The sequence below is a fragment of the Heterodontus francisci genome, chromosome 19 (assembly GCF_036365525.1).
Source record: "Heterodontus francisci isolate sHetFra1 chromosome 19, sHetFra1.hap1, whole genome shotgun sequence".
NCBI lineage: Eukaryota > Metazoa > Chordata > Chondrichthyes > Heterodontiformes > Heterodontidae > Heterodontus > Heterodontus francisci.
This window is the reverse complement of record NC_090389.1, coordinates 23038409-23065005: the sequence shown is the minus strand read 5'-3', so window position 1 is coordinate 23065005 and position 26597 is coordinate 23038409. Positions and strand designations below refer to the sequence as shown.

General features: G+C 42.5%; 1 protein-coding gene across 2 annotated transcripts in view; it reads left to right on the top strand.

Moving 5' to 3' along the window:
* Positions 1–26597, top strand: part of sumf1 (sulfatase modifying factor 1) — a 157495-nt gene that overhangs the window by 111366 nt on the left and 19532 nt on the right. For both annotated transcript variants that reach the window (XM_068051463.1, XM_068051462.1), the window contains one exon: positions 24815–24874. In XM_068051463.1, coding sequence (XP_067907564.1) covers positions 24815–24874 — 60 coding nt within the window. The remainder of the gene's footprint in view (positions 1–24814; positions 24875–26597) is intronic.

The following is a 26597-nucleotide window of genomic DNA, read 5'->3' as shown; positions in this document are numbered from 1 at the left end:
TCAGCTGTCTCTGTCACACTCTGCTTCCCCTTGCCCACCAAGCCATACTTCCTCCAAATCCCCCCATCCTGACCCTGAGTTCATATCTTTCTCTAGTTTTTCTTCCTATCTCCTCTTCTGCCCTCCCTGAGCTCATCTTGCCCATGAAACCCATCTAAAGTTCCCTTGATCTCATTCCCACTAAACAACTGCCCAACCAAATTCCCTTCCTAGTCCCATACCAGCTGCCATTGTAAATGGTTCCCTCTTCTTAGATGCTGTCCCTTGCACGTTTCAAACTATTGTCATCCACCCCCCCCTCTCAAAAAACTCACCCTCAACCCCTCTGTCCTTGCAAACTTACACCCCATCTCCAGCCTTGCTTTCCTCTGCAAACTCCTTGAATGAATCTTTCCAATGCATGTCTGAATTCTCCAATCAGGCCGCTGTCACAGCAATGAAAAGGTCTTAACCAACAACATGAATGAAATCTACTGTGACTGTGGTGCATAATCTCTCCTCATCCTGGTAACTTACACCATCATGCTCCAACACCTCTCCTCCATTGTCTAGCTGGGATGAACTGCACTCGCTTGGTTCTCCTCTTACCTATTGTTACAACCGAGGTGGGAGTAATGCACTGTTAATTCAGTCCCACAGCATATTAGTAAGGTTTCCCACCTACCAGAAAATAGCCAAATTACACACTTTATTTATCCTGCAGAATAAAGCATAGCAAACCAGGTTTCTTTAAACAACAACAAAATTAACTATTGATTAATAAACCAAGTTTTAAATGATAATGAGATGAATCTATATGTATGAAAAGATTTTATAACTGCTTATTCTTCCTGACACTCATACACACACACATACATTCAAAACAAAATGGTTTCTTAGGAATAATAAAATAACTGGGTTGTAACTTCTGGTATGATATTTCTGGATCTGTGAGGTATCCCAGAGTTGAATAGTCGGATGCCACGTGAAGTCTCTCCAGGCAAGTTTGATAAACAGTCTGTGATGAGTAGGCATTCAAGGCAATCCGTCTGAAGCAGGCGTCATTCAGATCTTTCAGCAAAAGGTGTGGCAACAGGTCTACATAAATTTTAAAGTAGCAGTCTAACAGTAGAAACTTTCTTTAGATTTCAGGATTTTCCAAAAAAAAACACAAAAGGCAATCGGACTCACTCTAGAGGCAGAGACTTTCCAGAGACTGGAGACAATAGGAATTTTGCCACCTTTAACAATGCAGGCTTCTTCTCAGCAAAGGTGTCTTTCTCTACGGAGAGCAGCAACTCCTCTTTCTCTGGGTCTTCTCCTCTCCAGGGGTGTTTTTTCTCTCTAGGCAGGTCAAAGCCACACCTTAAATGTAGTATTTATTTCCAAGAAATGCAAAGGTTATTTTTCAGAGAAAATAGGTCTTTTCCTGGTCTATCAGCAAATCACAACCCCAGTTCACTGCTAGTTGCTCCCTGGACTGTTTCACTCTGAAGAACTTACTAAAAGCTTTCAACAGCAACTAAGTCACAAGACAGTTATAAATCTTTCTGTTGGTTGGATACAAGTTTTACAGCCTGCATACTTCAAACACCAAGTCAACATTCAGTTCACAGAAAGTCCTTTTTTTCCCTCAGTCTTAAAGGCACAGCAATTTCTTAGTTTAAAAAAAAACAAAACTCTTATAGCACTATCCAAACAACCAGAGTGTCTGCAATAATGGCTTCTCTTCCCACCCTGGCACCATTGGCTTTGGAGCCCCCAAGGATCTATTCTTGGCCCCGTCTCTTCCTCACGTACATGCTGCCTCTCAGCAACATTATCTGCAGACATGGCATCAGGTTCCATATGTGTGCTGATGACACCCACCTCAACCTCTGCAGCACCACTTTTGACCCATCCACTGCCTTTTCAGCCTGTTAATCCAACATCCAGTCATGGATGAGCCTCAGTATCCCCCAGTTAAGCATTGTAAACCAAAGTCATAATCTTCAGACCCCACCATTATATCCATTTCCTCATCACCAATTATATCCCTCTCTATGCCACTGAATCAAGTTGAAACCACCAGTTTGCAAACTCGACATCTTATTTGACCCTGAGCTGTGTTTCCCACCCGGATCCTTGCCGTCACAAAGAAAATCTACTTCTATCTCCATAACATCGTTTATCTCTTCCCCTCCCTCAACTAATCTGCTGCTGATGTCTTTATCAGTGCCTTTGCCACCTCTAGACTCAACTATTCCAATGCTTTCCTGGCTAACATCTCGTCTTCCACCCCCATAGACTGTAGCTCATTCGAACTTTGCTGCCTGTACGCTAAATCGGACCAATTCTCATTCAACCATTATCCCTGTGTTTGCTAACCCACATTGTCTTCCAGTCCACCAACACCTCCAGTTTAAAATTGAAACGGAGTGCAGACTGCAAATTCAGTGTGGAGATTCGAGTTTGGTGAGTGGGGATTTTAAGTATTGTTAGCTTTATAAAAGTCTAGTCTGCAGTTAGCACTTAACTGGGATTTACTCCATAGATAAAGTAGGGTTAAGGAAGTAAAGTAGAGTTGAGAAAGTAAAGTAAGTTTCTTGCAATATTAGGCAGGGCTTAACAGACTCTATTGCAGAGTAGCTGATCAGTTAAGTAGCTGACCAGTCACATCTGGTTGCTGCCGTTTCAGCTTCAAAGGGTTTAAATACAGAGGTCTGGGTGCAGCCTGCAAACAGAGTGCAGATTGCAAGCTGAGTGTAGAAATTCGTGTTTGGTGAGTGGCGAGTGCGGTGGAGGAGGTGCTCCATTTTTCTACTTTTTTTCATACGTTTTTTAACCCTCCAGTATTTGGTTCCCGCTTCGGTGCAGTGGAAGGAGCTGTTTGGTGAATACCTGGTAAGCTATTCTACATATAGTAAATTGTCAGTAAAGTTACAGTATGGCAAGGCAGCTCTGTTGAGTGGAATGTACATCCTGCAGTATGTGGGAAGTCATGGACGCACCACGTGTCCTAGACAAACACATCTGCAGGAAATGTCACTAGCTGCAGAAGCTTGAGCTCTGGGTTTTGGAACTCCAGCGATAGCTGGAGTCACTGTTGTGCATCCGCGAGGCGGAGGACTATGTGCATAGCACGTTTAGGGAGCTGGTCACACTGCAGGTTAGAAGTATGCAGGCAGATAGGGAATGGATCGCCAGGCAGTCTAAGAGAACCAGGCAGGTAGTGCAGGAGCCCCCTGAGATGATCTCACTCACTAATCGGTTTTCCATTTTGGATACTGGTGAGGGTGATGGTTCCTCAGAGGAGTGCAGTCAGAGCCAAGTTTGTGGCACCACAGGTGGCTCAGCTGCACAGGAGGGGAGGAAGAGGAGTGGAAGAGTAGTAGCAATAGGGCAACAGACAGGCATTTCTGCAGCAGTAAATGTGACTCCAGGATGGTGTGTTGCCTCCCTGGTGCCAGGGTCAAGGATGTCACGGAGCGGCTGCAGGACATTCTTCGGGGGAGGGTGAACAGCCAGCACCAATGACATAGGTAAGAAGGGGGATGACAACCTGAAAGCAGATTTTAGGGGTCTAGGAAGGAGATTTAGAAAGCAGGACCTCAAAAGCAGTAATCTCAAGATTACTCCCAGTCCCATGTGCGTGAACATAAGAATAGGAGAATTGAGCACATGGCTGGAGAACTGGTGTAGGAGGGAGGGCATCAGATTTCTGAAACATTGGTACCAGTTCTGGGGCAGATGGGACCTGTACAAGATGGACAGGTTGCATCTTAGGGCTGGAACAAATATCCTCGCAGGGAGATTTGCTAGTGCTGTTGGGGAAGGTTTAAACTAAATTGTCAGGGGGGGATGGGAACCTGAGAGGGAGCTCAGATTGGAAGGAAGCAAAACTGGTAACTTGTCAGGGGTGTGGGAACTAGGAGCAAGTATCAGAGGAATACCAAGATGCACGGAATACTGGGGGACATAGATAGCACTAGAGTAGGGAATAGTACGTTATTAGGTGGGGTCAGAGTAAAGGAGAAAGTAATAAAGTCTGAATCAGGGTTAATGTGCATGTATGTGAATGCACAGAGTGTGGTTCATAAGACTGGTAAAGGTCAGGCGCATATTACCATGTGGAAATATGATGTTGTGGCTATAACAGAGACATGGCTATAACAGAGACCTGGCTCAAAGAAGGGTAGGACTGGTTGTTAAATATTCCTGGATACAAGGTCTTCAGGAAAGGTAGGAAATGGAAAAAAGGGGGAGGGGTGGCGGTATTGATTAAGGAGAGCATTACAGTGCTGGAGCAAAAGGATATCCCAGAGGGGTTGAGGACAGAATCAATTTGGCTAGAGCTAAGGAACAAAAAACATGCGGTTGCATTGCTCAGTGTTGTCTATAGGCCACCAGCTAGTGGGAAGGACATGGAGGAACAAATTTGCAAGGAAATTACAGAAAGGTACAAAAATTATAGGGTAGTTATAATGGGGACTTTAATTATCCAAACATAGACTGGGATAATAGTAGTGTAAAGGGCAGTAGGGGGCAAGAGTTCCTAGACTGTGTTCAGGAAAACTAGTAGATGAACAATGGGCTACCTTCAAAGACGAGACAGTTCGGGCACAGTCAAGGTATGTTCCCTCGAAGGGGAAAAGTAAGGCAAACAAATCCAGAGCTCCCTGGATGACTAAAGAGGTAGAGATTAAAATAAAGAAGAAAATGTGTGCTTATGACAGATGCAGGCTGAATATAGAAGGTCCAGAGGGGATGTGAAAAAGCAAATAAGAGAAGCAAAAAGAGAACAATGAGAAGAGACTGGCAGCTAGCATTAAAGGAAATCCCAATGTTTTCTTTAGGCATATAAATAGGAAAAGGTTGGTAAAAGGAGGAGTGGGGCCGATTAGGGACCAGAAAGGGGATTTACACATGGAGGCAGAAGGCATAGCTGAAGTATTAAGTGAATACTTTGCATCTGTCTTTACCAAGGAAGAAGATGCACCCAGGCAATGTTGAAAGAGGAGGTCAGTCAGACACTAGAGGGATTTAAAATTGATAAAGAGGTATTAGATATGCTGTCTGTACTTCAAGTGGATAAAGCATCAGGGCTGGATGAGATGCATCCAAGGATACTGAGGGAAGTAAAGGTGGAAATCACAGAGGCACTGGTGTCATGCAGAACCCCACTTGCTAATAATGAGGCACACATAATTTCACCACATGAACATTAAAACTTAAAATTGCTGCTGGGAAGAAAAGAGGGCCTATCACAAGGAATTGCCAGGCCCCTCGCCGGAAAGGCTTTTTTGCATACTAGCAGACAGTGTTGGAATAAAGGACCCAGTCCCTGCTTCCCCAATACACAGAAGACCTGGTCAGACCAGTTTAGTCACATGACTAATTGGCGGTTGGAGTTTTTTGAATTTTAACATGCCACAGAGTTTTAAAACTCAGAAAGCTGTTTGCTCCTGGACTGAAAAAACCTCTCTCCTGTCTGCTCTCATCTCGCTCTTGCCAGCTTCAGAAACCAGAAAGAAGTCTTCTACAGTGAACCAGGTTTAAGAAGAATACTGGGCCCCAACAAAAAGGACGACGACCTACAATCAAGGACTATACAGCGAGCTTGAAGCACAGTTTAAAAAAAACCCTCTTCAGAGCTTGCCTCAAACCTCTCCACTATTTTTTCTTCTGCTCTTTTCTGTCTCTATTTGCATGTGCGTATCGCGTTTGCATGCTAGTGTGGGGCGCGGCATGTATCTGTAGACATTAATCAAATTAGAGTTTAAGTCTTAATAAATTTCACTTTTCTTTAAACCTGAGAAAACCTGATTGTGCTAATTTCTTTGCCTTATAATTGGAAAGCGGTGAACAAGAATTCACCAAGGGGGAGCTCAAAGCACTGTGTGTTTAAAAATTAAAACCCTGTTACAATAAGACCAGGTGAAGGCTAAAAAAGACCCCTAGACACCTTTCTCACCTGGTCGTAACACTGGCCATAATTTTTCAGTCTTCCTTAGACTCGGGGGTGGTGACAGAGGACTGGAGAATCGCAAATGTTACACCCTTGTTCAAAAAGGAGTGTAAAGATAAACCCAGCAGCTACAGGCCAGTCGGTTTAACGTCAATGGTGGGAAAACTTCTAGAAAAAATAATTCAGGACAAAATCAATAGTCGCTTGGACAAATGTGAGTTAAATAAGGAAAGCCAAAATAGATTTTTTCAGGGAAAATCATGTTTAAGTAACTTGCTGGAGTTTTTTGAGGAGGTAACAGAGAGGGTTGATGAGGGTAATGCTGTTGATGTGGTGTACATGGCCTTTCCAAAGGCATTTGATACAGTGCCAGACAACAGACTTGTGAGCAAACTTGTAGCTCATGGAATAAAAGGGACAGTAGCAACATGGATATAAAAATGGCTGAGTGACAGGAAACAAAGAGTAGTGGTTCATGGATGCTTTTTGGGCTGGAGGAAGGTTTGTAGTGGAGTTCCCCAGAGATCATTGTTGGGAGCCTTGCTTTTCCTGATATATATTAATGACCTAGACCTTGGTGTACAGAGCACAATTTCAAAGTTTGCAGATGATACGAAGCTTGAAAACATTGTGAACTGTGAGGAGGATAGTGTAGAACTTCAAAAGGACATAGACACGTTGGTGGAATGGGCAGACAGGTGGCAGATGAAGTTCAATGCAGAGAAATGTGAAGTGATTAATTTTGTAGGAAGAACATGGAGAGACAATATAGAATAAAGGGTACAATTCTAAAATGGGCGCAGGAACAGAGGGACCTGGGTGTATATGTGCATAAGTCATTGAAGGTGGCCGGATAGGTTGAGAGAGCAGTTAATAAAACATACAGTACCCTGGGCTTATTAATAGAGGCATAGAGTACAAGAGCAAGGAGGTTATGTTGAACTTGTATAAGACACTAGTTCGGCCTCAGCTGGAGTATTGTGTCCAATTCTGGGCGTCGCACTTGAGGAAAGACGTGAGGGCATTGGAGAGTGTACAGAAAAGATTCACGAGAATGGTTCCAGGCATGAGGAGTTTCTATTATGAAGATAGATTGGAGAAGTTAAGACTGTTTTCCTTGGCGAAGAGAAGGCTGAGAAGTGATTTGATAGAGGTATTCAAAATCATGAGGGGTCTGGACAGAGTAGATAGAAGCTGTTCGCACATGGTGAAAGGATCAAGAACGAGAGGGCACAGATTTAAAGTATTTGGTAAGAGAAGCCAAAGTGACATGAGGAAAAACTTTTTCACACAGCGAGTGGTTAAGGTCTGGAATGCACTACCTGAGAATGTGGTGGAGGCGCGTTCAATTGAAACATTGAAAAGGGAATTGAAAATTGACGGTTATATGAAAAGGAAGAATGTGCAGGGTTATGGGGAGAAGGCAGGGGAATGGAACTGAGGGAGTTGTTCTTTCAGAGAGCCGGTGCGGACACGATGGGTTGAATGGCCTCCTTCTGCACTGCAACGATTGTGTGATTCTCATCTTCATATTCAAATCCCTTCATGGCTTCACCCTTCTCTATGTGTAACCTCCCATAAACTTGGCATCTTGTATATCCCCCACTCCCTTTGCTCTACCATTGATTGCTGTACTTTCAGCCTTCTAGGTGCTAAGCTCTGAATTTTTTTCCCTAAATGTTTCTGCCTGTCCATCTCTTTTTCTGCCTTAAAACCCACCTCTTTGACCAAGCTTCTAGTCACCCCTCCAAATCTTTCCTTTGCTGTAATGCCAACTTTTGTTTGATAATGCTTTTGTGAAGCGCCTTGATGTTTTTCTACAGCAAAGTTGCTTTATAAATGCAGGTGGTTGTTATTGTTGAGGAAAGATTTGAGAATTTAAAGCTATTCACCGAGACCATGGAAAGGTTTGTCAGATCTTTTTCTTTCTCCTGTATTTCACAGGCCGTGTAAAACATAAGGCTCTGGCATTATTTTCTTATCGTTGAATTTGATTCCTTCTCAAACTGGCAGTCCATTGGCAGCTTTCCATAGACTGCCTACATTTATCTCCATATGGCCTTCGGTTACCAAAACCATTAAACCTGTCAATCCTCGCTTCCTGGATTTCTCTGTGTCCACCCCAAACCTTCCGCAGTATAACTACAGGGACCAAAAATAGAGCAGCCTGCATTTCAATTCAATACTTAAAATTTGTTAAATTTCAGTTTCTTTCAACTTTTAAAATTATTTCCATTGTTGGCTTTTTAAAGATTTATTTTTTCTTCTCGATAAAGCCAGTTGTCCTCATTTTATCACCAAGGAATGAAAACTCACTCCTGGCCTGTTATACAAGATTGAAGATGGTACAAGCAGTAGCTAGAAGCTTTCTGACATAAGCTACTGGTTCATGCTGAATGTTCTGATAGCTTGGGGGGGGGGTGGGGGGGTGGGGGGAGTTGGTTGGGGTTAAGGGCAGGAGGGCCAATAATTTACAGAAGCTGCACTGTTCTGAGGAAATGCTGAAACCTCCAGATATGTTTTCTCATAGATTCTTGTATTTATTCAGTGGCATTTATTTAGCAGCATGATTTATTTTGTGATGTTTAGCAGCAGGTAGAGACTAAGAACTTATCCCTGAACTCTGTCATGGTGAAACTATGAAAAGAATGTAATTAGAGATCTGACTGTTAAAACCGAATCCTTTTAAAGTCGTTTGAGGACAAACAGGGTTATTTGCTAGGAATCTTTGAGTTTGCCAATTCAAGTGAACTAATTCATTGTTGCAATGTTGTTTCCATTCAATCAATCCATCTAGCAGCTTTTAAATGAAGTGGTTTGAACAGTATCTTTCTAAGAAAGATTGGTGTATTTATGTTTTACTCTCCTTTGTCTCTAGAAATTGTTGACTCCTGAGTTGAGGTATTGTTCTAAGGATGCAGTTACCCTCTGCTACCTTGCCTATATTGCCAGTCTTAGCTCAACCTTGACGGTGACGTCAGTGGAGAGTAAATTTGTGCAGGTGTGAAACCAACATTGTACCCAATCTTGTCAATTTCCTGATGGGTGAGTTAGCTTAATACAGACCCCTGTGTTGAGAGGCCTCTTCTTTTTTCTTGCTAATTTTTTTCTCTGCAGAAAGGATTACCTTTTTGCTGGGGTACAATTACTTTCAGTTTTGCCTGCTGTCTAGTTCCTTGGTTAAGTGACTGACTTGACTGTTTTTCAGATATGATCTTTGACCACCAGCATTGACAGACTTAAGCCTATTTGATCTAGTCTTCATTTTGCTGTTCACACACCTCTACTTCCAGTAAATGTTGCTGGATAGTGATCAGGATTGGGTACGCTGACTAACTTGCCCGCATGTCACCTAGGGACTCCCTGGTCAATTGTAGAATAACTAATGTCACTGAGCTGAGACCATAATAGTTCAGCTACTCACTGGCTAAACTTGCCGAGCCATTGGTTGGAGAGGGAGTTCAGTGAGAGATTACAGTATCACAAGAGCACAAAATAGTTCAGATGAAGAAGATCATCACACTTCTGGCTACTTGATATAATTTTTATCCTCTTTCCAACAGTCAGCTTTAATAGGCAAGTCCACATTTTCTGCGAACCATAAACTTGATCTTCTGTGTGTTTACCTGGGATCTCGTGCAGTCAGGTGAACAATCAATCCTTATGCTTATCAACTGCAGACATCTCTCCAAATCAATGTTTAAAAAAACACTGAAGCATCAGGTAGCTCAGTCTAAAAACTAATAAAGTTCACTTTGAGAAAGTCAGACTATACAGAAAAATAAATCAGATGAAAACTATATTATTTTCTCACTGACTTTTAAGACTGCTTTTTGATACAAAAGTAACAGCAATGCTTTGATGAGTTTTTTATGTAAGCACACCATAGGGCTCATGGTGTTCTGCACACCATAGTGCAGTAGAACTGTATAAACCAAACTAAAAAAAACTAGCAAAAGCTTGTCAAATTTCTCTGCAGGCTCAGCTTCTGAAAAGGTATTGGGGTAACTTCATGGATACCAGAGTAAAGCAATTTGCACAACTTAAAGACATAAGGCTGAATTTTACACCACCCCAGCAGGTCGGATGGTGGTGTGGGGGCAGCGTAAAATTGAGCGGGAGGCTCCGGGAGGCCTTCCCGCCCCGCTCCCACCTCCGGCCAACTTTACGGCGGTCGGGTGGGGGAGGAAAACGGCCCGCCCAGGGCCAATCAAGGCCCTTAAGTGGCCACTTAACGGCCCTTGTCCATCTCCACGGGTATTTTACCCATGGCAAGCGGGTGGCTGTGGACATGAAAGGCCCCCCAGCGATAGCTGCCGGCCTTTCCGCGTGCCGGGGGGGTGCCATGGCAGTCGGGTACAGGGTGCCCGATTGACGGCTGCCCCCACCTCCCAACCCACCCCGCGACCCAAGACGCCCCCATTTCCCCCAAACGACCACCCTTGCCTCGCCAGGAAGCGCCCTATTCCCTCGACGAGGCATCGGAAACCTACCTGGGATCCCGGCTCCATGGCATCCTCCTCGGTCGGCTGGGCTGCAGTCCCAGCAGTGGCCACAGCTCCTGGCGGCGCTGCTGGCACTAAGATTTCCTGGCCCACTGATTGGCCGGCAGCTCACTGAGACGGGACCTCCTCCCTCAGGCGGGTGGAAGTCCTGCCTTGGGACAGTTAAAGTCCGGCGACCTGTAAATTGTGGGTCTGATCCCCGGGCTAGGCGGAAGCGGGTTGCCACCAACTTTGACGTCAGTGGCAAATTCCCATCTGCCTAAGGTAAAATGCAGTCCATAGAAATAGCCCAGTCCCAGATGCCCATATGTGCTTAAGGGAATCTACAAATTAACCCATATGCTGATCTATAAAGTACCATAATTTCATTGGCAGAGTTCAACAATTACTGGGCCAATCACCGGCAGATCCAAATTTCTGATGCAATTTGAAATGATGACACCTTCAGACAGCAGTTTGTGTGCATATACATACAGCAAACTTCTTCCAGCCAATAGTTTGCAGAAACCAGTTTCAGTTTGCCCATTTTGACCTAGTTTACATTTTGTTGAGAAAGATATAACATTCATATCTGAACCAAGGTGGCTTTTGTTCAACTGCTTGCTCCCACATTCTTCTGGATCACCACCTCCCACTGAGTTGTTTAAGTGCCTCCAGTGTCCTGACCAGCATAGTCTTTCCATTTTAGCTGTTAGTCCTCAGAAAGCATTTCTTTACACAGTGGATGATTGTCGTGAATTTGCTTGAGTTCAGTGTTCATTTGTTGCACAAAATATATCAATTGCCTGAACTTTGTGACAGTTAACCATTCCAAGAAAGAGTAGTCCTATCATGCGTAATCCCATATTAAATAGGATACGAATTCATTATTTAAAAGTAACCAGGAATCCAGCAAGCTGCTAAGATACTAATAATTCCTGTAATTTGTTAGATGTTAGCTGTAGCTCAACGGTATCACTCTCACCTGTGAGTCAGAATGGTTTTGAATTCCACTACTGAGACTTGAACACAACCTATAAGTTGACACTTCATTGTGGTACCGAAGGAGTTCTGCACTGTCTTTCTGATGAAGTGGAACAATTTGCAGGACTATGGAGAAAGAGCAGGAGCATGGGACTAATTGAATGGCTTTCAAAGAGCTGGCACAGGCATGGTGGGCTGAATGGTCTGTGCTGTGACATTCTATGATTCTCTAACTTCACATGAGACAGTTACCATCGCCACCATCATATACAACCAAAATTTCGCATTACACAAGACATCCTGCTGCTAGTCAGGATCCAATAGGAAGAATTGGAATCCTGACCATAAATGATTGTAGCAAGTCAAGTATACCAGGATAAATCAATATTTCCTTCCCTTTCTCCCTAAGTCTTTGAATAAATGTTATCCTACTCTTAGGAAGTAAATCCCAAATGGCAATAATATTAAAATTGACAACCATTTTTACATTACCATGTTTCTGTGAAGTATTTTAAACAAACTATAAAAAGTTTATTGAGGATAGCCCATGCTGAATGTTGTTTAATTTTGAAAGTTTTGAAATATTACTAAGATAGGTTATTAACAAGTCCAATTACACATTGAAAACCTCCCTGTATGTAAAATTCTTTTGTTACTTTTTGCTGGAGATGGCACATTGAATGATAAATACAGTCGGAAGTATCGGAAGCCACTTCACCTTTTCAACATAGTGTTACGAGAGTTTTGTTTTTGTATTGAAAGCTTAGAATTCTGTGTGTTTTAAAAACTGAGGAAAGGATTTTTCTCTGTGGACATTGATTGTTGAAACTTGGTGGGTTTGAACTGAGTGAAATACACAGGCTGCAAGGCACCTGTTTCCAAACAACTCAGCAGTGGAATGACAGGTCAAGATTTATGATTGTCATGTGACTTGATTGTTGAAGTTAGTTTCATTTTGGATTGTGAAAAGACCAGTGAACTGGACAAGGAGCAGGCAGTTCAAATCTGCCTGTGACTTGCCTGGAGACTGGTGAAAAAGACCTCTCTCTGTAAAGGAAGACTTGCATCTCTTGAAAAGAAATCCTGCATTTGAAATGTGGCTGTGACCTGCCTGGAGAGAGAAAAAAAGATCCAGGATAAAAAATTACTTCTCTCGGTAAAGGAAGACTGCTTTTCAGAGAAGAAACCCCTGTATGTCAGAGGTAGCAGATTTCCTGTGTTTTGGGAGATCTTGAAATCTCAAAAAAGCTTCTACCGCTAGAATGCTGCTTCAAAACCCAAGCAGCCTTGTTGCTACACCTCTGTGTGATGCCTGCTGCAGACGAATTTCCTTGAACGCCTACCCATCACAGACTGTGCAGCAACCTCACCTGGAGAAACTTTGAGTGGCATCTGACTATTAGAGTCGTAGAGTCATAGAGTTACACAGCACAGAAACAGGCTCTTCGGCCCATTGTGTCTGTGCTGGCCATCAAACACCTAACTATTCTAATCCCATTTTCCAGCACTTGACCCATAGCCTTGTATGCTGTTCTGCTCATTCAACTCTGGGACATCTTACCATGCTGAAAACATCCTACCAGAACATGATAAACTCAGTCATTTCCTTTTTTTTCTTTTTATTTCTAAGAAACAGCTGTAAACCAAAAAAATCTTTTACCCCGGTTAACCAGTTTTTGAATGTGTGTGTGTGTGTGTGCACGCGCGCGCCTGAGGGCTAGGAAGAATAAGGAGTTTTTAAAAATCTTTTCATCTATAGATTTATCTCATTATTGTTTAAGACTTATTATTTCTTTTCCAATAAATAGTTAATGTTGTTGTTAAAAAAAATCTTGTTTGGTGTGCTTTATTCTGGGGGACAATAGTGTGTCTAATTTGGCTACTCTTTGGTAGGTGGAAAACTTTCTTCATATGCTGTGACCTCTGGAGTAGTGGGACTGAATTAACAGTGCATTGCTCCCACCTTTGTCATAACATTGATATAGTATCTGAAATTGCAACTGTCCTGGACAGGTGTTCTGCTGCTAGTAGACACAAGTACTCACAGCTAGTAAAAAAGAAAGTACTTTCATTTCTATAGTGCCTTTCCCAAGTTCTGGGTGTCCCAAAGCACGTCACAACTAATTAAGTACTTTTGAGGTGTAATCTGTGTGGTAGGAAACACAGCAGCCAAGTTGCATACAGCAAATTCCCACAAAGATTCACAAGGATGATACCAGAACCGAAATAAGGAAAGGCTGAAGATAGAGGAAAAGGAGAAGAGGAACAGGTTGACTGGAGAAAAGGAAGTGAGGAATTTGGGGGCTTTCCGACAACATTCCTACAGCAATGTGATAATGACCAGATAATCTGTTTCATTGATGTTGCTTGAGGGATAAATATTGGCCATGGCTACAGGCAGAACTCCCCTGGTCTTCTTTGAAATAGTGCCATGGAAGCTTTCTTATCCACCTGAAAGGGCAGATGTGACCTTGGTTTAAAGCCTTCTCTGAAAGACAGGACTTCCAACAGTATACGACTCCCTTAGTACTCCTATGGAGTGTCAAACTAGATTTTTTTTGCTCAAGTCTTTAGAGTGGGACTTGAACCCAAAACCTTCTGACTCAGAGGCGAGAGTGCTACCCACTCAGCCATGGTAATAAAAAGAGCACACGGGATGGCTCAGTGTAGAGATATCCAATATCTTGGAGCTAGAAGCCAGATAGACATCTCAAAACCAGCAAGTGGAGCGCATGTAAGATAATAGACACATACATTAAACAAAGGAGACATCCACAATCCAGACAAAAACAAAGCCCCTCTATACATAAGACATGTGAAGCTTCCAACTTCCTCGCCCCTCCTCCACTCGACCTGTTCCTTCTATCCTCATCTTTCCCCTCTCCTGTCCCTCCATCTTCAGCCTTTTAGAAATAGGAGCAGGAGTGCACCATTCAACCCCTCGAGCCTGCTCTGCCATTCTATAAGATCATGGCTGATCTGATTGTGGCCTCAACTCTACTTTCCTGCCTGCCCCCCATAACCTCAACTCTATTGCAGATCAAAAATCTGTCTAAAGATTAACAACCTTCTGAGAGAAGAAATTCCTCCTCATTTCTGTCTTAAATGGGGGGGGGGCCCTTATTCTGAAAGTGTGCCCCCTAGTTCTAGATTGCCCCACGAGGCAAAACATCCTCTCACCATCTACCCTGTCAAGCCCCCTCAAAATCTTGTGTTTCAATTAGATCACCTCTCATTCCTCTAAAATCCAGTGAGTTTAGACCCAACCTGCTCAGCTTTCCTTTTAAGACAACCCCTTCATTCCAGGAATCAACCTTGTGAACCTTCTCTGAGCTGCTTCCAATGCAAGTATATCCCTCTTTAAATAGAGAGACTAAAACTGTACACAGTACTCTAGGTGTGATCTCACCAACGCCTGTACAGTTGTAGCAAGACTTATACTCCATCCCCTTTGCAATAAAGGCCAACATTCTATTTACCTCTAATTATTTGCTGTACCTGCATGTTAACTTTTTGTGATTCATGTATAAGGATACCCAGATCTTCTGTACCACAGCATTCTGTAGTCTCTCTCCATTAAAATAATCTGCGTTTCTATTCTTCCTACCAAAGTGGACAAACTCACATTATACTCCATCTGCCTAATTTTTGCTCACTCGCTTAACCTATCTATATCCCTTTGCAGAATCTTTGTGATGTCCTCATATCTTCCTTTCCTACCTATTTTTGTATCGTCTGCAAATTTGTCTACAATATACCCTGTCCCTTATCCAAGTCATCAATATAGATTGTAAATGGTTGAGGCCTCAGCACTGATCCCTGGGCACCACAGCTGAAAATGACCCATTTATCCCAACTCTTATCAAGAATATAGTTAGCCAATCCTCTATCCATGCTAATATATTACCCCCCAACATCATGAGCTGATATCTTGTGTACTAGTAACCTTTCAAATACCTTGATGGAAATCCAAATACACTACATCTACTAGTTCCCCTTTATTCATTCTGCTTGTTACATCCTCAAGGAACTCTAATAAATTTGTCAAACATGATTTCCCTTTCATGAATCCATGTTGACTCTGCTTGATTGTATTATGATTTTTGAAATGTCCTGCTACTACTTCCTTAATGATAGGTTCTAGCATTTTTCCAATGACAGATGTTAGGCTAACTGGCCTATAGTTTCCTGCTTTCCGTCTCCCTCCTTTCTTACATAGTTTTCCAATACACTGGGACCTTTCCAGAATCTAAGGAATTTTGGCTGATTGTATTATTTCAGTTCTGGTATCATCCTTGTGAATCTTTTTTGCACCTTCTCCAGTGCCTCTACATCCTTTTTATAACATGGAGACCAGAACTGCTCACAGTACTCCAAGTATGATCTAACAAAGGTTCAATACAAGTTTAACATAACTTCTCTGCTTTTCAGTTTTATCCCTGTAGAAATGAAATAGAAATGGTTTGTTTTTATTTTACGGCCTTATTAAAATGTGTAGCTACTTTTAGTGATTTATGTATGATTTAAGGGAATGAAACAATCGATTTGTATGAACACATGTGCCTTTGTAAACAGTAAATTTTGCAAAGCTCACCAGTGTGGTCTTGCACCCAACCAGCACAGATCAAGTAATCACTGGCTCATTGGCTGCCGTTTCCCCATTTCTTGATTTCAGCGATTAATTAATTAGCACTGACTCACTGTTGGCATGGGACCTTGCCAATTTTACCCTAGTATGTGGTCTTGAAGTGCATCTTTTGAGGTTAGATATTTTATCTGAAGTACATAACCTTTCAATTATCCACAGAGCTTAATGTATCATCTCCAGAAGTAAATCCTTAAACCTGAACTGACAAATGTTTCTCTCTGATCTGCTTTAAACTTAAAGCCACTTATTTGAAGAAGTCAAGCAAAGAAAATGTTTTAGCTTTCACAGGATTAAAATTCCACTATGCAGGTGGGATAGGAAGTGTCTGGGCATCATGCATGGTGGGCAGGCTTAATGGACCAGCTGGTCTTTTCCTGTTGCCGTTATGATACGTTTGTGTGTTAGACACCCCACTCGATTTTCTTTTCAATTAATTACACTGCCCCCTCGCAAAGGAAACGATTTATTTGCTAATTAGTGATTAGCAACCCTACCTGGTTGTCACACAGGGAATGTTTCCAGTTCACCATTTTGTACTTATCGAAGGAGCAACCCCCATTTTAATCCCTAGCTATTTAACCTACACAAAACCAAAGACAGAAATTCAGGCAACCATCTTGTATGTCCTTAATTGTACATGTATGCAAATACTAATAAAAATTCTGTTATTGATTGTTCAAAGTTGGACTCTTCTACCCATTTGGAATCCACAAGACCCTTAGAAACATAGGAACTTTAGGAACAAGAGGAGGCTATTCTTCCCCTCAAACCTGCTTGGCCTTTCACATAGATCATGGCTGATCTGTACCTCAATGCCATTTCCCTGCCTATGCTCCATATTCCTTGATAACCATACCCATCAAGCTCCCATCGTTCAACTATCCATAGCCTATTGGGGAGAGAGTTCCAGATTTCCCTACTCTTTGTGAGGAAAAGGTGTTTCCTGATTTCGCCACTGAATGGCCAAGCTCTAATATTAAGATTATGTCCCCTCATTTTTGATTTTCCCCTCCAGAGGAAAAAGTTTCTCTGTACCTGCCTGATGGACTCCTTTTAGTAAACACCTTGATCAGATCGCCACTCAATCCCATTTACTCAAGGGAATACATGCCAAGTTTATGCAACATGTCCTTATAATTTAACCCTCTAAGCTCCTTGCATCTTATAATCTTTGTTTTTCCAGATAGTACATATAACTCTGTCATGGTCCTGTAGTTTTTTTTCTCTCCAGGAAATATGTGGTGTGTCTTTGAGGCTGTTTATGTGTCCTTAAGGATTAGTACTGCTTTAAGAACTGGCAGGCCTCCAGAGTTACCGAGAAGATGCATTTTCATTGCCTTGGATACAGCCATTCGGAGACTGTGATTCAAAGGGTGCATTCCTGTTACCATGAATACAGCCACTTGGATTGAGCATCATGTGATACATTTGTTACAATTCAATTTTGAACTGGCTTTTAGTTGAAGACAGTCTGTTCTAACAGGGAACTCAGACAGACAGCTGGTGTTAGCACCTGAAAAAAGAGCTCTCAGCTATTTAAACTGAAGGAAGAGATTTTAGTCTGTTTAATTATTATTATCTCTCAAAATTCTAAAACAGTTAAGCCAAAACAGAGATCTCTGATAATTTGAACTGAAGGAAGGGAAGTTAGACTGTGACAATCTTTTATCTCTCAAAAACTCTAAAGTCAGATTGATTCTATTGAAAGTGTTTGCAAGTTGTTAATTATTGAAATCCATTGCTGAAAAAAGAAGCATCACTTACTGCTGGAGTTAGACTATGGACTGTTCTACTGTGGAAGAAGCTTTCCACCCCATCAGACGGCTGTGAGGACTTCAAGCAACATTTGACTGTAAATTTGCAAGGCCTGTAATTTTTTCTATTTTAAATGTTGTGTATATCTTCATAGTGTTTAAGAATTTAGTTTTTCTAATTAAATTGTTAATTTGTTGATTTAAAGACACCTGGATTAGTTAGCAGCATTCAGGGGTTAATAGATGGTACAATTTGGCTGGGTCTTTCTTCAATTTGGAAAGTTAAAATGATATGTTAGGCGATTTATGGAGGGACGGGATTGAATTAACAGTGCGTTTCTCCCACCACAATCAGAATCGTATATTTTGATTGGGGGCTTTGACTGGAGTGGTCGGTCGTAACAATATATAACACTATCATTAATTGGAAAACTGATACTTTAGTTTTATCATTTAAATGTTTACATTGTGTTGGGAAACTCTGATTCCATGTGAGTATTCAATGCCCTTCTGTTAATGCTAGAGATTGGCAGTCTTATGCTTCATTAACCAGTGGTAAGCACCAGGACTGACATTTGTTTGTTGGACGAACTATCAGCTAGCTGTTGTTTTCTCTTGCTTTAAGTAAGGGTTTGGGGACTTTTGCCAATATGTGTGAAACAGTGCGTATGCTGCCAATTTCATAACAAGCTGTCAGAGTCTATCTGAAGTTGTGTATATTGAGTTCCAAACATTGAGTTGGTTAATGGAGAATCTTTCAATCTAATGTTCCATGTTCCTCCAATCTAGATATTATAAAAGAACATAATGCTTAGTGGGAGGTCATTTCATTTCAATCTTTTTCTCATCCCTGCAAATGGCTGCCTTGTTGTTTTATAGGAACAGGAAAAGACCATTCAGCTCCTCAAGCTTGTTCCACCATTCAGTTAGATCATGGGTGATCTGTATCTTAACTCCATCTACCCACCTTGGTGCTGTAACTCTCAATACCTTGCCAAACAAAAATCTGTCTTGCTGTCTGCTTCCAGGTGGGACCCTGCAATGCCTGCATCATAGGCCAGGCCTTGAGTGAGCAGTTCTAATGGAAAACCTGTTGCTTGGCAAACAAGCTGGTCCTGTTGCCAATCAGGGGGCACCTGAGCTAGCAGCGTTCACTAGTAAGTTGGTTAGGGTGGTACGCTGATATGGTGCTGAGAATTGCAAGTTTAACTGTCTCCTGATTGGCTAGGAAAGGCTCATATGCCATTCACAGTAGCTTCAAGTGGTGTCACTCACTGATACACCTTGTAACTCATATTTGTGGAATACCTCCACTTCAAAGGAGAGGTTGTTACGACTGAGGTGGGAGGAGTGCACTTTTTATTCTCGTCCCACTTTTCCACAGGTCACAACATATAATTAAATTTGAAATAAAAACAAGAAATGCTGGAAATACTCAGCAGGTCTGGCAGCATCTGTGGACAGAAGCAGAGTTAATGTTTCAGGTCAGTGACCCTTCTTCAGAACTAACAAATATTAGGTTATAAGGAAGTAAAGTGGGGGTGGGGCAAGAGATAACAAAGGAGAAGGTGTAAATAGGACAAGGTCACAGAATAGTTGACCAGAAGGTCGTGGAGCAAAGGCAAACGATATGTTAATGGTGTGTTGAAAGACAAAGCATTAGTACGGATAGGGTGTTAATGGACTGAAAATTGAACAACCACAAGTGCAAACATGAAAAAAAAGTGGGTAAGCAAACTGAACAAACTAAGATGAAATAAAATAAACACAAAAAATATATAAAAAAAGGAAAAAGAAAAAAATAACTAAAAATAAAAGTAAAATGGGGGGCCCGTCATGCTCTGAAATTATTGAACTCTATGTTCAGTCCGGCAGGCTGTAGTGTGCCTAATTGGTAAATGAGATGCTGTTCCTCGAGCTTGCGTTGATGTTCACTGGAACACTGCAGCAATCCCAGGACAGAGATGTGAGCATGAGAGCAAGGGGGAGTGTTGAAATGGCAAGCAACCGGAAGCTCGGGGTCCTGCTTGCGGACTGAGCGGAGGTTTTTTTTCAGAGATACAGCACTGAAACAGGCCCTTCGGCCCACCGAGTCTGTGCTGACCAACAACCACCCATTTATACTAATCCTACATTAATCCCATATTCCTACCACATCCCCACCTTCCCTCAATTCCCCTACCACCTACCTATACTAGGGGCAATTTATAATGGCCAATTTACCTATCAACCTGCAAGTCTTTGGCTGTGGGTGGAAACCGGAGCACCCGCGAAAACCCACGCGGTCACAGGGAGAACTTGCAAACTCAGCACAGGCAGTACCCAGAATTGAACCCGGGTCCCTGGAGCTGTGAGGCTGCGGTGCTAACCACTGCGCCACTGTGCCGCCCAAGTGATCACCCAGTCTGCATTTGGCCTCCCCAGTGTAGAGGAGACCACATTGTGAACAGCGAATGCAGTATATTACATTGAAAGAAGTACAAGTAAATCGCTGCTTCACCTGAAAGGAGTGTTTGGGGCCTGGGATAGTGAGGAGAGAGGAGGTAAATGGGCAGGTATTAGACCTCCTGCGCTTGCAGGGGAAGGTGCCATGGGACGGGGATGAGGTGGTGGGGGTAATGGAGGAGTGGACCAGGCTGTCACGGAGGGAATGATCCCTTCGGAATGCTGACAGGGGAAGGGAGGGGAAGATGCATTTGGTAGTGGCATCATGCTGGAGGTGGTGGAAATGGTGGAGGATGATCCTTTGGATATGGAGGCTGATGGGGTGGAAAGTGAGGTCAAGGGGAACCCTGTCGCGGTTCTGGGAGGGAGGGGAAGGGGTGACGGTAGAGGTGCGGGAAATGGGCCGGACACGGTTGAGGGCCCTGTCAACCACAATGGGGGGGAATCCTCGGTTGAGGAAAAAGGAAGACATATCAGAAGCACCGTCATGGAAGGTAGCATCATCAGAGCAGGTGCGCCGGAGATGGAGAAACTGGGAGAATGGAATGGAGTCCCTACAGGAGGCAGGGTGTGAAGAAGTGTTGTCGAGGTAGCTGTGGGAGTCAGTCGGCTTATAATGGATATTAGTAGACAACCTATCACCAGAGATGGAGATAGAGAAGTCAAGGAAGGGAAGGGAAGTGTCAGAGATGGACCATGTAAAGTTGAGAGAAGGGTGGAAATTAAAATCAAAGTTGATAAAGTTTTCCAGTTTGGGGCGGGAACAGGAAACGGCACCGATACAGTCATCAATGTACTGGAAAAAGAGTTGGGGGAGGGGGCCTGAGTAGGACTGGAACAAGGAATGTTCAACATATCCCACAAAAAGACAGGCATAACTAGGACCCATGCGGGTACCAATTGCAACACCTTTTACTTGAAGGAAGTGAGTGGAGTTGAAGAAGAAGTTGTTCAATGTGAGAACAAGTTCAGCCAGGCGGAGGAGGGTGGTGGTGGATGGGGACTGGTTGGGCCTCTGTTCAAGGAAGAAGCAGAGAGCCCTCAAACCGTTAATATTAAATTTTCCCACTTACCTATACAGTCAATCATATACTCTATTTTTCCCAGAATAAAACACACCAACCAGGTTTCTTTAATAAACAACAAAATTATCAGTTTATTAAAAAACAAATCTTAACCAGTAATGAAGTAAACCATAAACACACAGATTGAAATATAAAAGCTCCTTTTTTACCTCAGCCCATACATACTTACACCAGTTAACTGGAAAAATAAAGGTATTTGTGTTTTAGAGCTCTATTACAAAAAAAAGACAAAGAGAAACCACTTGGGTTAAATACTTGCTAATTCTTGAAGAAGAAAGAGAATGTATGGAAAGATGTCCTTTGTTTCGGTTTGGCATCCCAACTGCGAATAGACGACTGTCACTGGGAAATTCCTAGATCAGTTCTTTCCAGGTAATGTTGAAGATCAGTTTGGGTAGGCTTTCCAAGAAATGCAGCAACAGAGGTTTCAGATAGATCTTACAGCAGAAATGCAGCAACAAGGGTATCACTTCCAACACATTCGATCTGCAGGGTCTCTTCAAATACAGGAGGAAAGAGGAGACTGTCACACTGGATATGCAGGGTTTCTTTCCAAGAGAGAGAAGGAGAAAGACAGCTGTCTTCCAAGCAGTTTAGACTCCAACTCACTGTCCAAAGCAAAACCAAAACAATGTCACAGGAATCAAGCCTCCTGATCCCTATAAATCTTGACCTGCCACTTCTCTGTAAACATCTTCTCCAAGTCAAAACAACAAGCTCCCTGTTGGTATTTTATCTGAAAACAGGTGCCTTCCAGTAAGGGCATGTTTACAACTTAAGTCCAGGAACCTTCTGGTGACCTCTTTTAAAATAAGCGGACAAAGTTCAGCATTTCTTCAAGCTTCCAGATGAATCAATGTCCATAGTTTAACTATAAGTTCTTAAAAACATATTTTACAAAAAGTAGAAGCATTCTCATAACAAGATCTGAAGTGACAGATCACCACAAGAGGGGAAAAATGGAAGATTAAAACAAACAAAAAAGCTCTAGGGAGATCTTTCTTAATTATTTTTATAACAGTGCTTAGATTGAACTGCTACACTTTATATTAAAGTCCCTCTTGCAGTCACAACGCTTGAAGTAATGCTTCATACAGAGAATTTAAACCATCCACAATTCATTAGATTTCAATTCGAACTGAACTTTAACGATTGGTCATAAGCTCATAAATTTGCATAGAACAGCATATAATTTACACAGATCAAATAAACAATGGTAGGATAGTCAGTGAATAAGCTTTCAAAGAATAACTAATGCAATAGCTGTTATTGTGTTCTGCTACTGAATTCTGAACTGCAATATATTGATGTTGATAGGTCCTTGGACTTATCAGTCTCTGTCTTCCCTGATGTAGCTTGAAATTATAGGCTATTCCTTCTGTTCCCACACTTCCTTCAGGTGGAAGGGCATATATGGGACAGCCTGAAGTTACCATTCTCTCCATGGCTCGAGTCAGTCTGTTCCCACATCACCAGCCATGGAGAATCATGATGGGAGGAGTTGGGGGAGGGAGCAATGTTTATTATTCAAGCATTTCACTTACTCAGAATAAAGAATGCACTGCAGTTTAGTGTAGAGAAACCATATAAACTTAAATTAGATCAACTGTGCCATCTCACTGGAACATATAGAGCACAGTCGATGCAGAGCATTTTGGGAAAATGCTCCTTCCTCAGCCACAACTGACCTTGCAACAACATAAAATTAGTTAAATAATTTCTTCGATGGTGAGGAAATGTCTAGGCATATTGATGATTGATATTCTGAAGCTTTTCAACGGTGAGAACAGAGACAGTACAAAAACTTGCGGTGATCTGTCACTTCAGATCTTGTTCCGAGAGTGCTTCTACTTTTTGTAAAATATGTTTTCAGGACTTATAGTTGAATTATGGACATTGATTCAGCTGTCTTAAGGAAAATGTTAGAAGCTATTATTAAAGACGGTATAGCAGGGCATTTAGAAAAATTCAAGGTAATCAGGCAGAGTCAACATGGTTTTGTGAAAGGGATATCATGTTTAACCAATTTATTGGTGTTCTTTGAGGGAGTTACATGTGCTGTGGATAATGGGGAACCGGTGGATGTATTGTACTTAGATTTCCAGAAGGCATTTGATAAGGTGCCACATCAAAGGTTATTGCAGAAAATACAAGCTCAAGGTTTGGGGGTAACATATTGGCATGGATAGAAGTTTGGCTAGCTAACAGGAAATAGAGTGTAGACATAAATGGAATGGGTGGGCTGACTTCTGAGGAAAGATTGGGCAGGCTAGGCTTGTATACACTGGAATTTAGAAAAGTAAGAGATGACTTGATTGAAACATATAAGATCCTGAGGGGTCTTGACAGGGTGGATGTGGAAAGGATGTTTCCCCTTGTGGGAGAATCGAGAACTGGGGGTCACTGTTTGAAAATAAGGGGTCGCCCATTTAAGACAGAGATGGGGAGAATTTTTTCCTGATTCTTTGGAATTCTCTTCCTCAAAAGGCGGTGGAAGCAGAGTCTTTGAATATTTTTAAGGCAGAGGTAGATATATTCTTGATAAGCAAGGGAGTGGAACGTTATCGGGAGTAGGTGGAAATGCGGAGTAATCAGTTCAGCCATGAACTCATTGAATGGCGGAGCAGGGTCGCAGGGCCGAGTGGCCTACTCCTACTCCTAATTCGTATGTTCTTAAAACATTGTCACACAGTTTCAGAACTTCTTGAAGTGTTGTGGCCATCATTTAGTTTATACTGCACATTTGGATTCTGACCCAAGTCTTTTGGATTAGTTGCAGTTAATAACTCTAGGCTGTTATGTGCGGTCTGTGCTGAGTGTGAGGTGACAGTAATGATGTTTCAGGACTTACCCCCAGAGACGATTCATTCTCATATTGTACAGTATTAAGCACAGCTCCTGATCGACGGTATCCCATTTTTCTCATTATTGTCGCGCACACACATTTTCACTTTCCCTGCACTTGACAGTGTAGTATTCTTTGTAAACAGTACAAATTGTAATCTCCATAACAGCAAGTATGATATGGAATATTTTATGTCTGATTGTGTTTAGGTTGCTTCAGGGACCTCAAACAGACTAATTAATGTCTGGAGCCCTAAATAAATCTGCACTCAGCAAAATGAAGTTTTAAATGCGGGAAAAGTAAATTGTAACACAACTTCCATTGGCAGTGTTTGATCTGGATTGAAGCAAGGGACATTAAACATTATGGGGTTGGGAAATAGCAACAAAACTAACAACAGTTAATCGCATTCCATCTCCATGCTTTGTATTCCAATGAGCTTGTCACACATTGCCAGGTGCCTCCAAACAAACAGGAAACAACGGCAAAGAAAAAGCTTTGAAAAAAGTATACGACAGCAGCAGTGAGCTGAGTGCTGTCTCGTTTCCCTCTTTTCCTATGCCGCACTGCCAATCCAGATCCCACTGCTGTTCCAGTATGGATAAAGGTATGCTGACCGTGCAATTCAATTTTCTTTCTGCAGATGGGACCTCCCTCAGGAACAGACAAGGTGAAGAAGGGCGGATCCTATATGTGCCACAAGGTAACTTTTAAGCTTTTTAACTGTCAAGCAGCATGACCTGCAAAACACTGTTGAGTACAAAAGAAAGGCCAGTTCCAAATCTGATGCAAAAAGAAAGAACATTCTAAAAATGCACACCAGCCCAGTCAGCATCTAGAAGTGAAAGCTAGGTTTATTATTTTTGATTCATTCCTGGGATGTGACCGCCCATTCCTAATTGCTCTTGAGAAGGTGGTGGTGAGCTGCCTACTTGAGCCGCTGCAGTCCACGTGGTGTCGATACACCCGCAGTGCTGTTAGGAAGGGAGTTGCAGAATTTTGACCCAGGGACCGCGAAGGAGTGATGATATAGTTCCAAGTCATGATGGTGTATGACTTGGAGGGGAACTTGCAGGTGTTGGTGTTCCCATGTGTCTGCTGCCCTTATTCTTCTAGGTCATGGGTTTGGACGGTGCTGTTGAAGGAGGTTTGGCGATTTGATGCACTGCATCTTGTAGATGGTACATACTGCTGCCACTGTGCGTCGTTGGTGGAAGGAGTGAAAGTTTAAGGTGATGGATGGGGTTTCGATCAAGCGGGCTACTTTGTCCTGGATGGTGTTGAGCTTCTTGAGTGATGTTGGAGCTGCACTCATCCAGGCAAGTGGAGAGTATTCCATTAGACTCCTGACTTGTACCTTGTAGGTGGTGGACAGGCTTTGGGGAGTCAGGAGGTGAGTTACCCACTACAGAATTCCCAGTCTTTGACCTGCTCTTGTAATCACAGTATTTATATGGCTAGTCCAGTTAAGTTTCTGGTCAATGGTGACCCCACCCCCACTTTCCCCCAGGATGTTGATGGTGGGGGGAATTCAGTGATGGTAATCCCATTGAATGTCGCAGGGAGGTGGTTAAATTCTCTCATTGGAGATGATCACTGCTTGGCACTTGTAGGGCACAAATGTTACTTGCTACTTATCAGTCCTGAATGCTGTCCAGGTCTTGCTGCAAGCGGGCATGGACTGCTTCAATATCACAGGAATTGCGAATGGTACTGAACACTGCAATCATTAGCGAACATCCCCACTTATGATGGAGGGAAGGTCATTGATGAAGCAGCTGAAGATGGTTGGGCCTAGGACACTACCCTGAGGAACTCCTGCAGTGATGTCCTGGGGTTGAGGTGATTGGCTTCCAACAGCCAAACCATCTTCCTTTGTGCTAGCTATGACTCCAACCAGTGGAGAGTTCTCCCCCTGATTCCCATTGACTCCAATTTTGATAAGGCTCTTTGCTCAAATAATGCCTTGATGTCAAGGGCAGTCACTCTCACCTCACTTCTGGAATTAAACTCTTTTATCCATGTTTGGACCAAAGCTGTAATGAAGTCTGGAACGAGCAGCCCTGACCAAACCTGAACTAAGCATCAATGAGCAAACTATTGCTGAGTAAGTGCCGCTTGTTAGCACCGTCATCACTTTGCTGATTGAGAGTAGACTGATGGGGCAATTTTTGGCTGAGTTGGATTTGTCCTGCTTTTCATGGACAAGTCGTAGCTGGACAATTTTGTACATTGTTGGGTAGATGCCAGTGTTGTAGCTATAGTGCAACAGCTTTTCTCCTAGTACAACTAGTTCTGGAGCACAAGTTTTCAGTACTACAGCCAGGATGTTGTCAGGGCCCACTGTATCCAGTGCCTTCAGCCATTTCTTAATATTATGTGGAGTAAATTGAATTGGCTGAAGACTGGCATCTGTGATGCTGGGG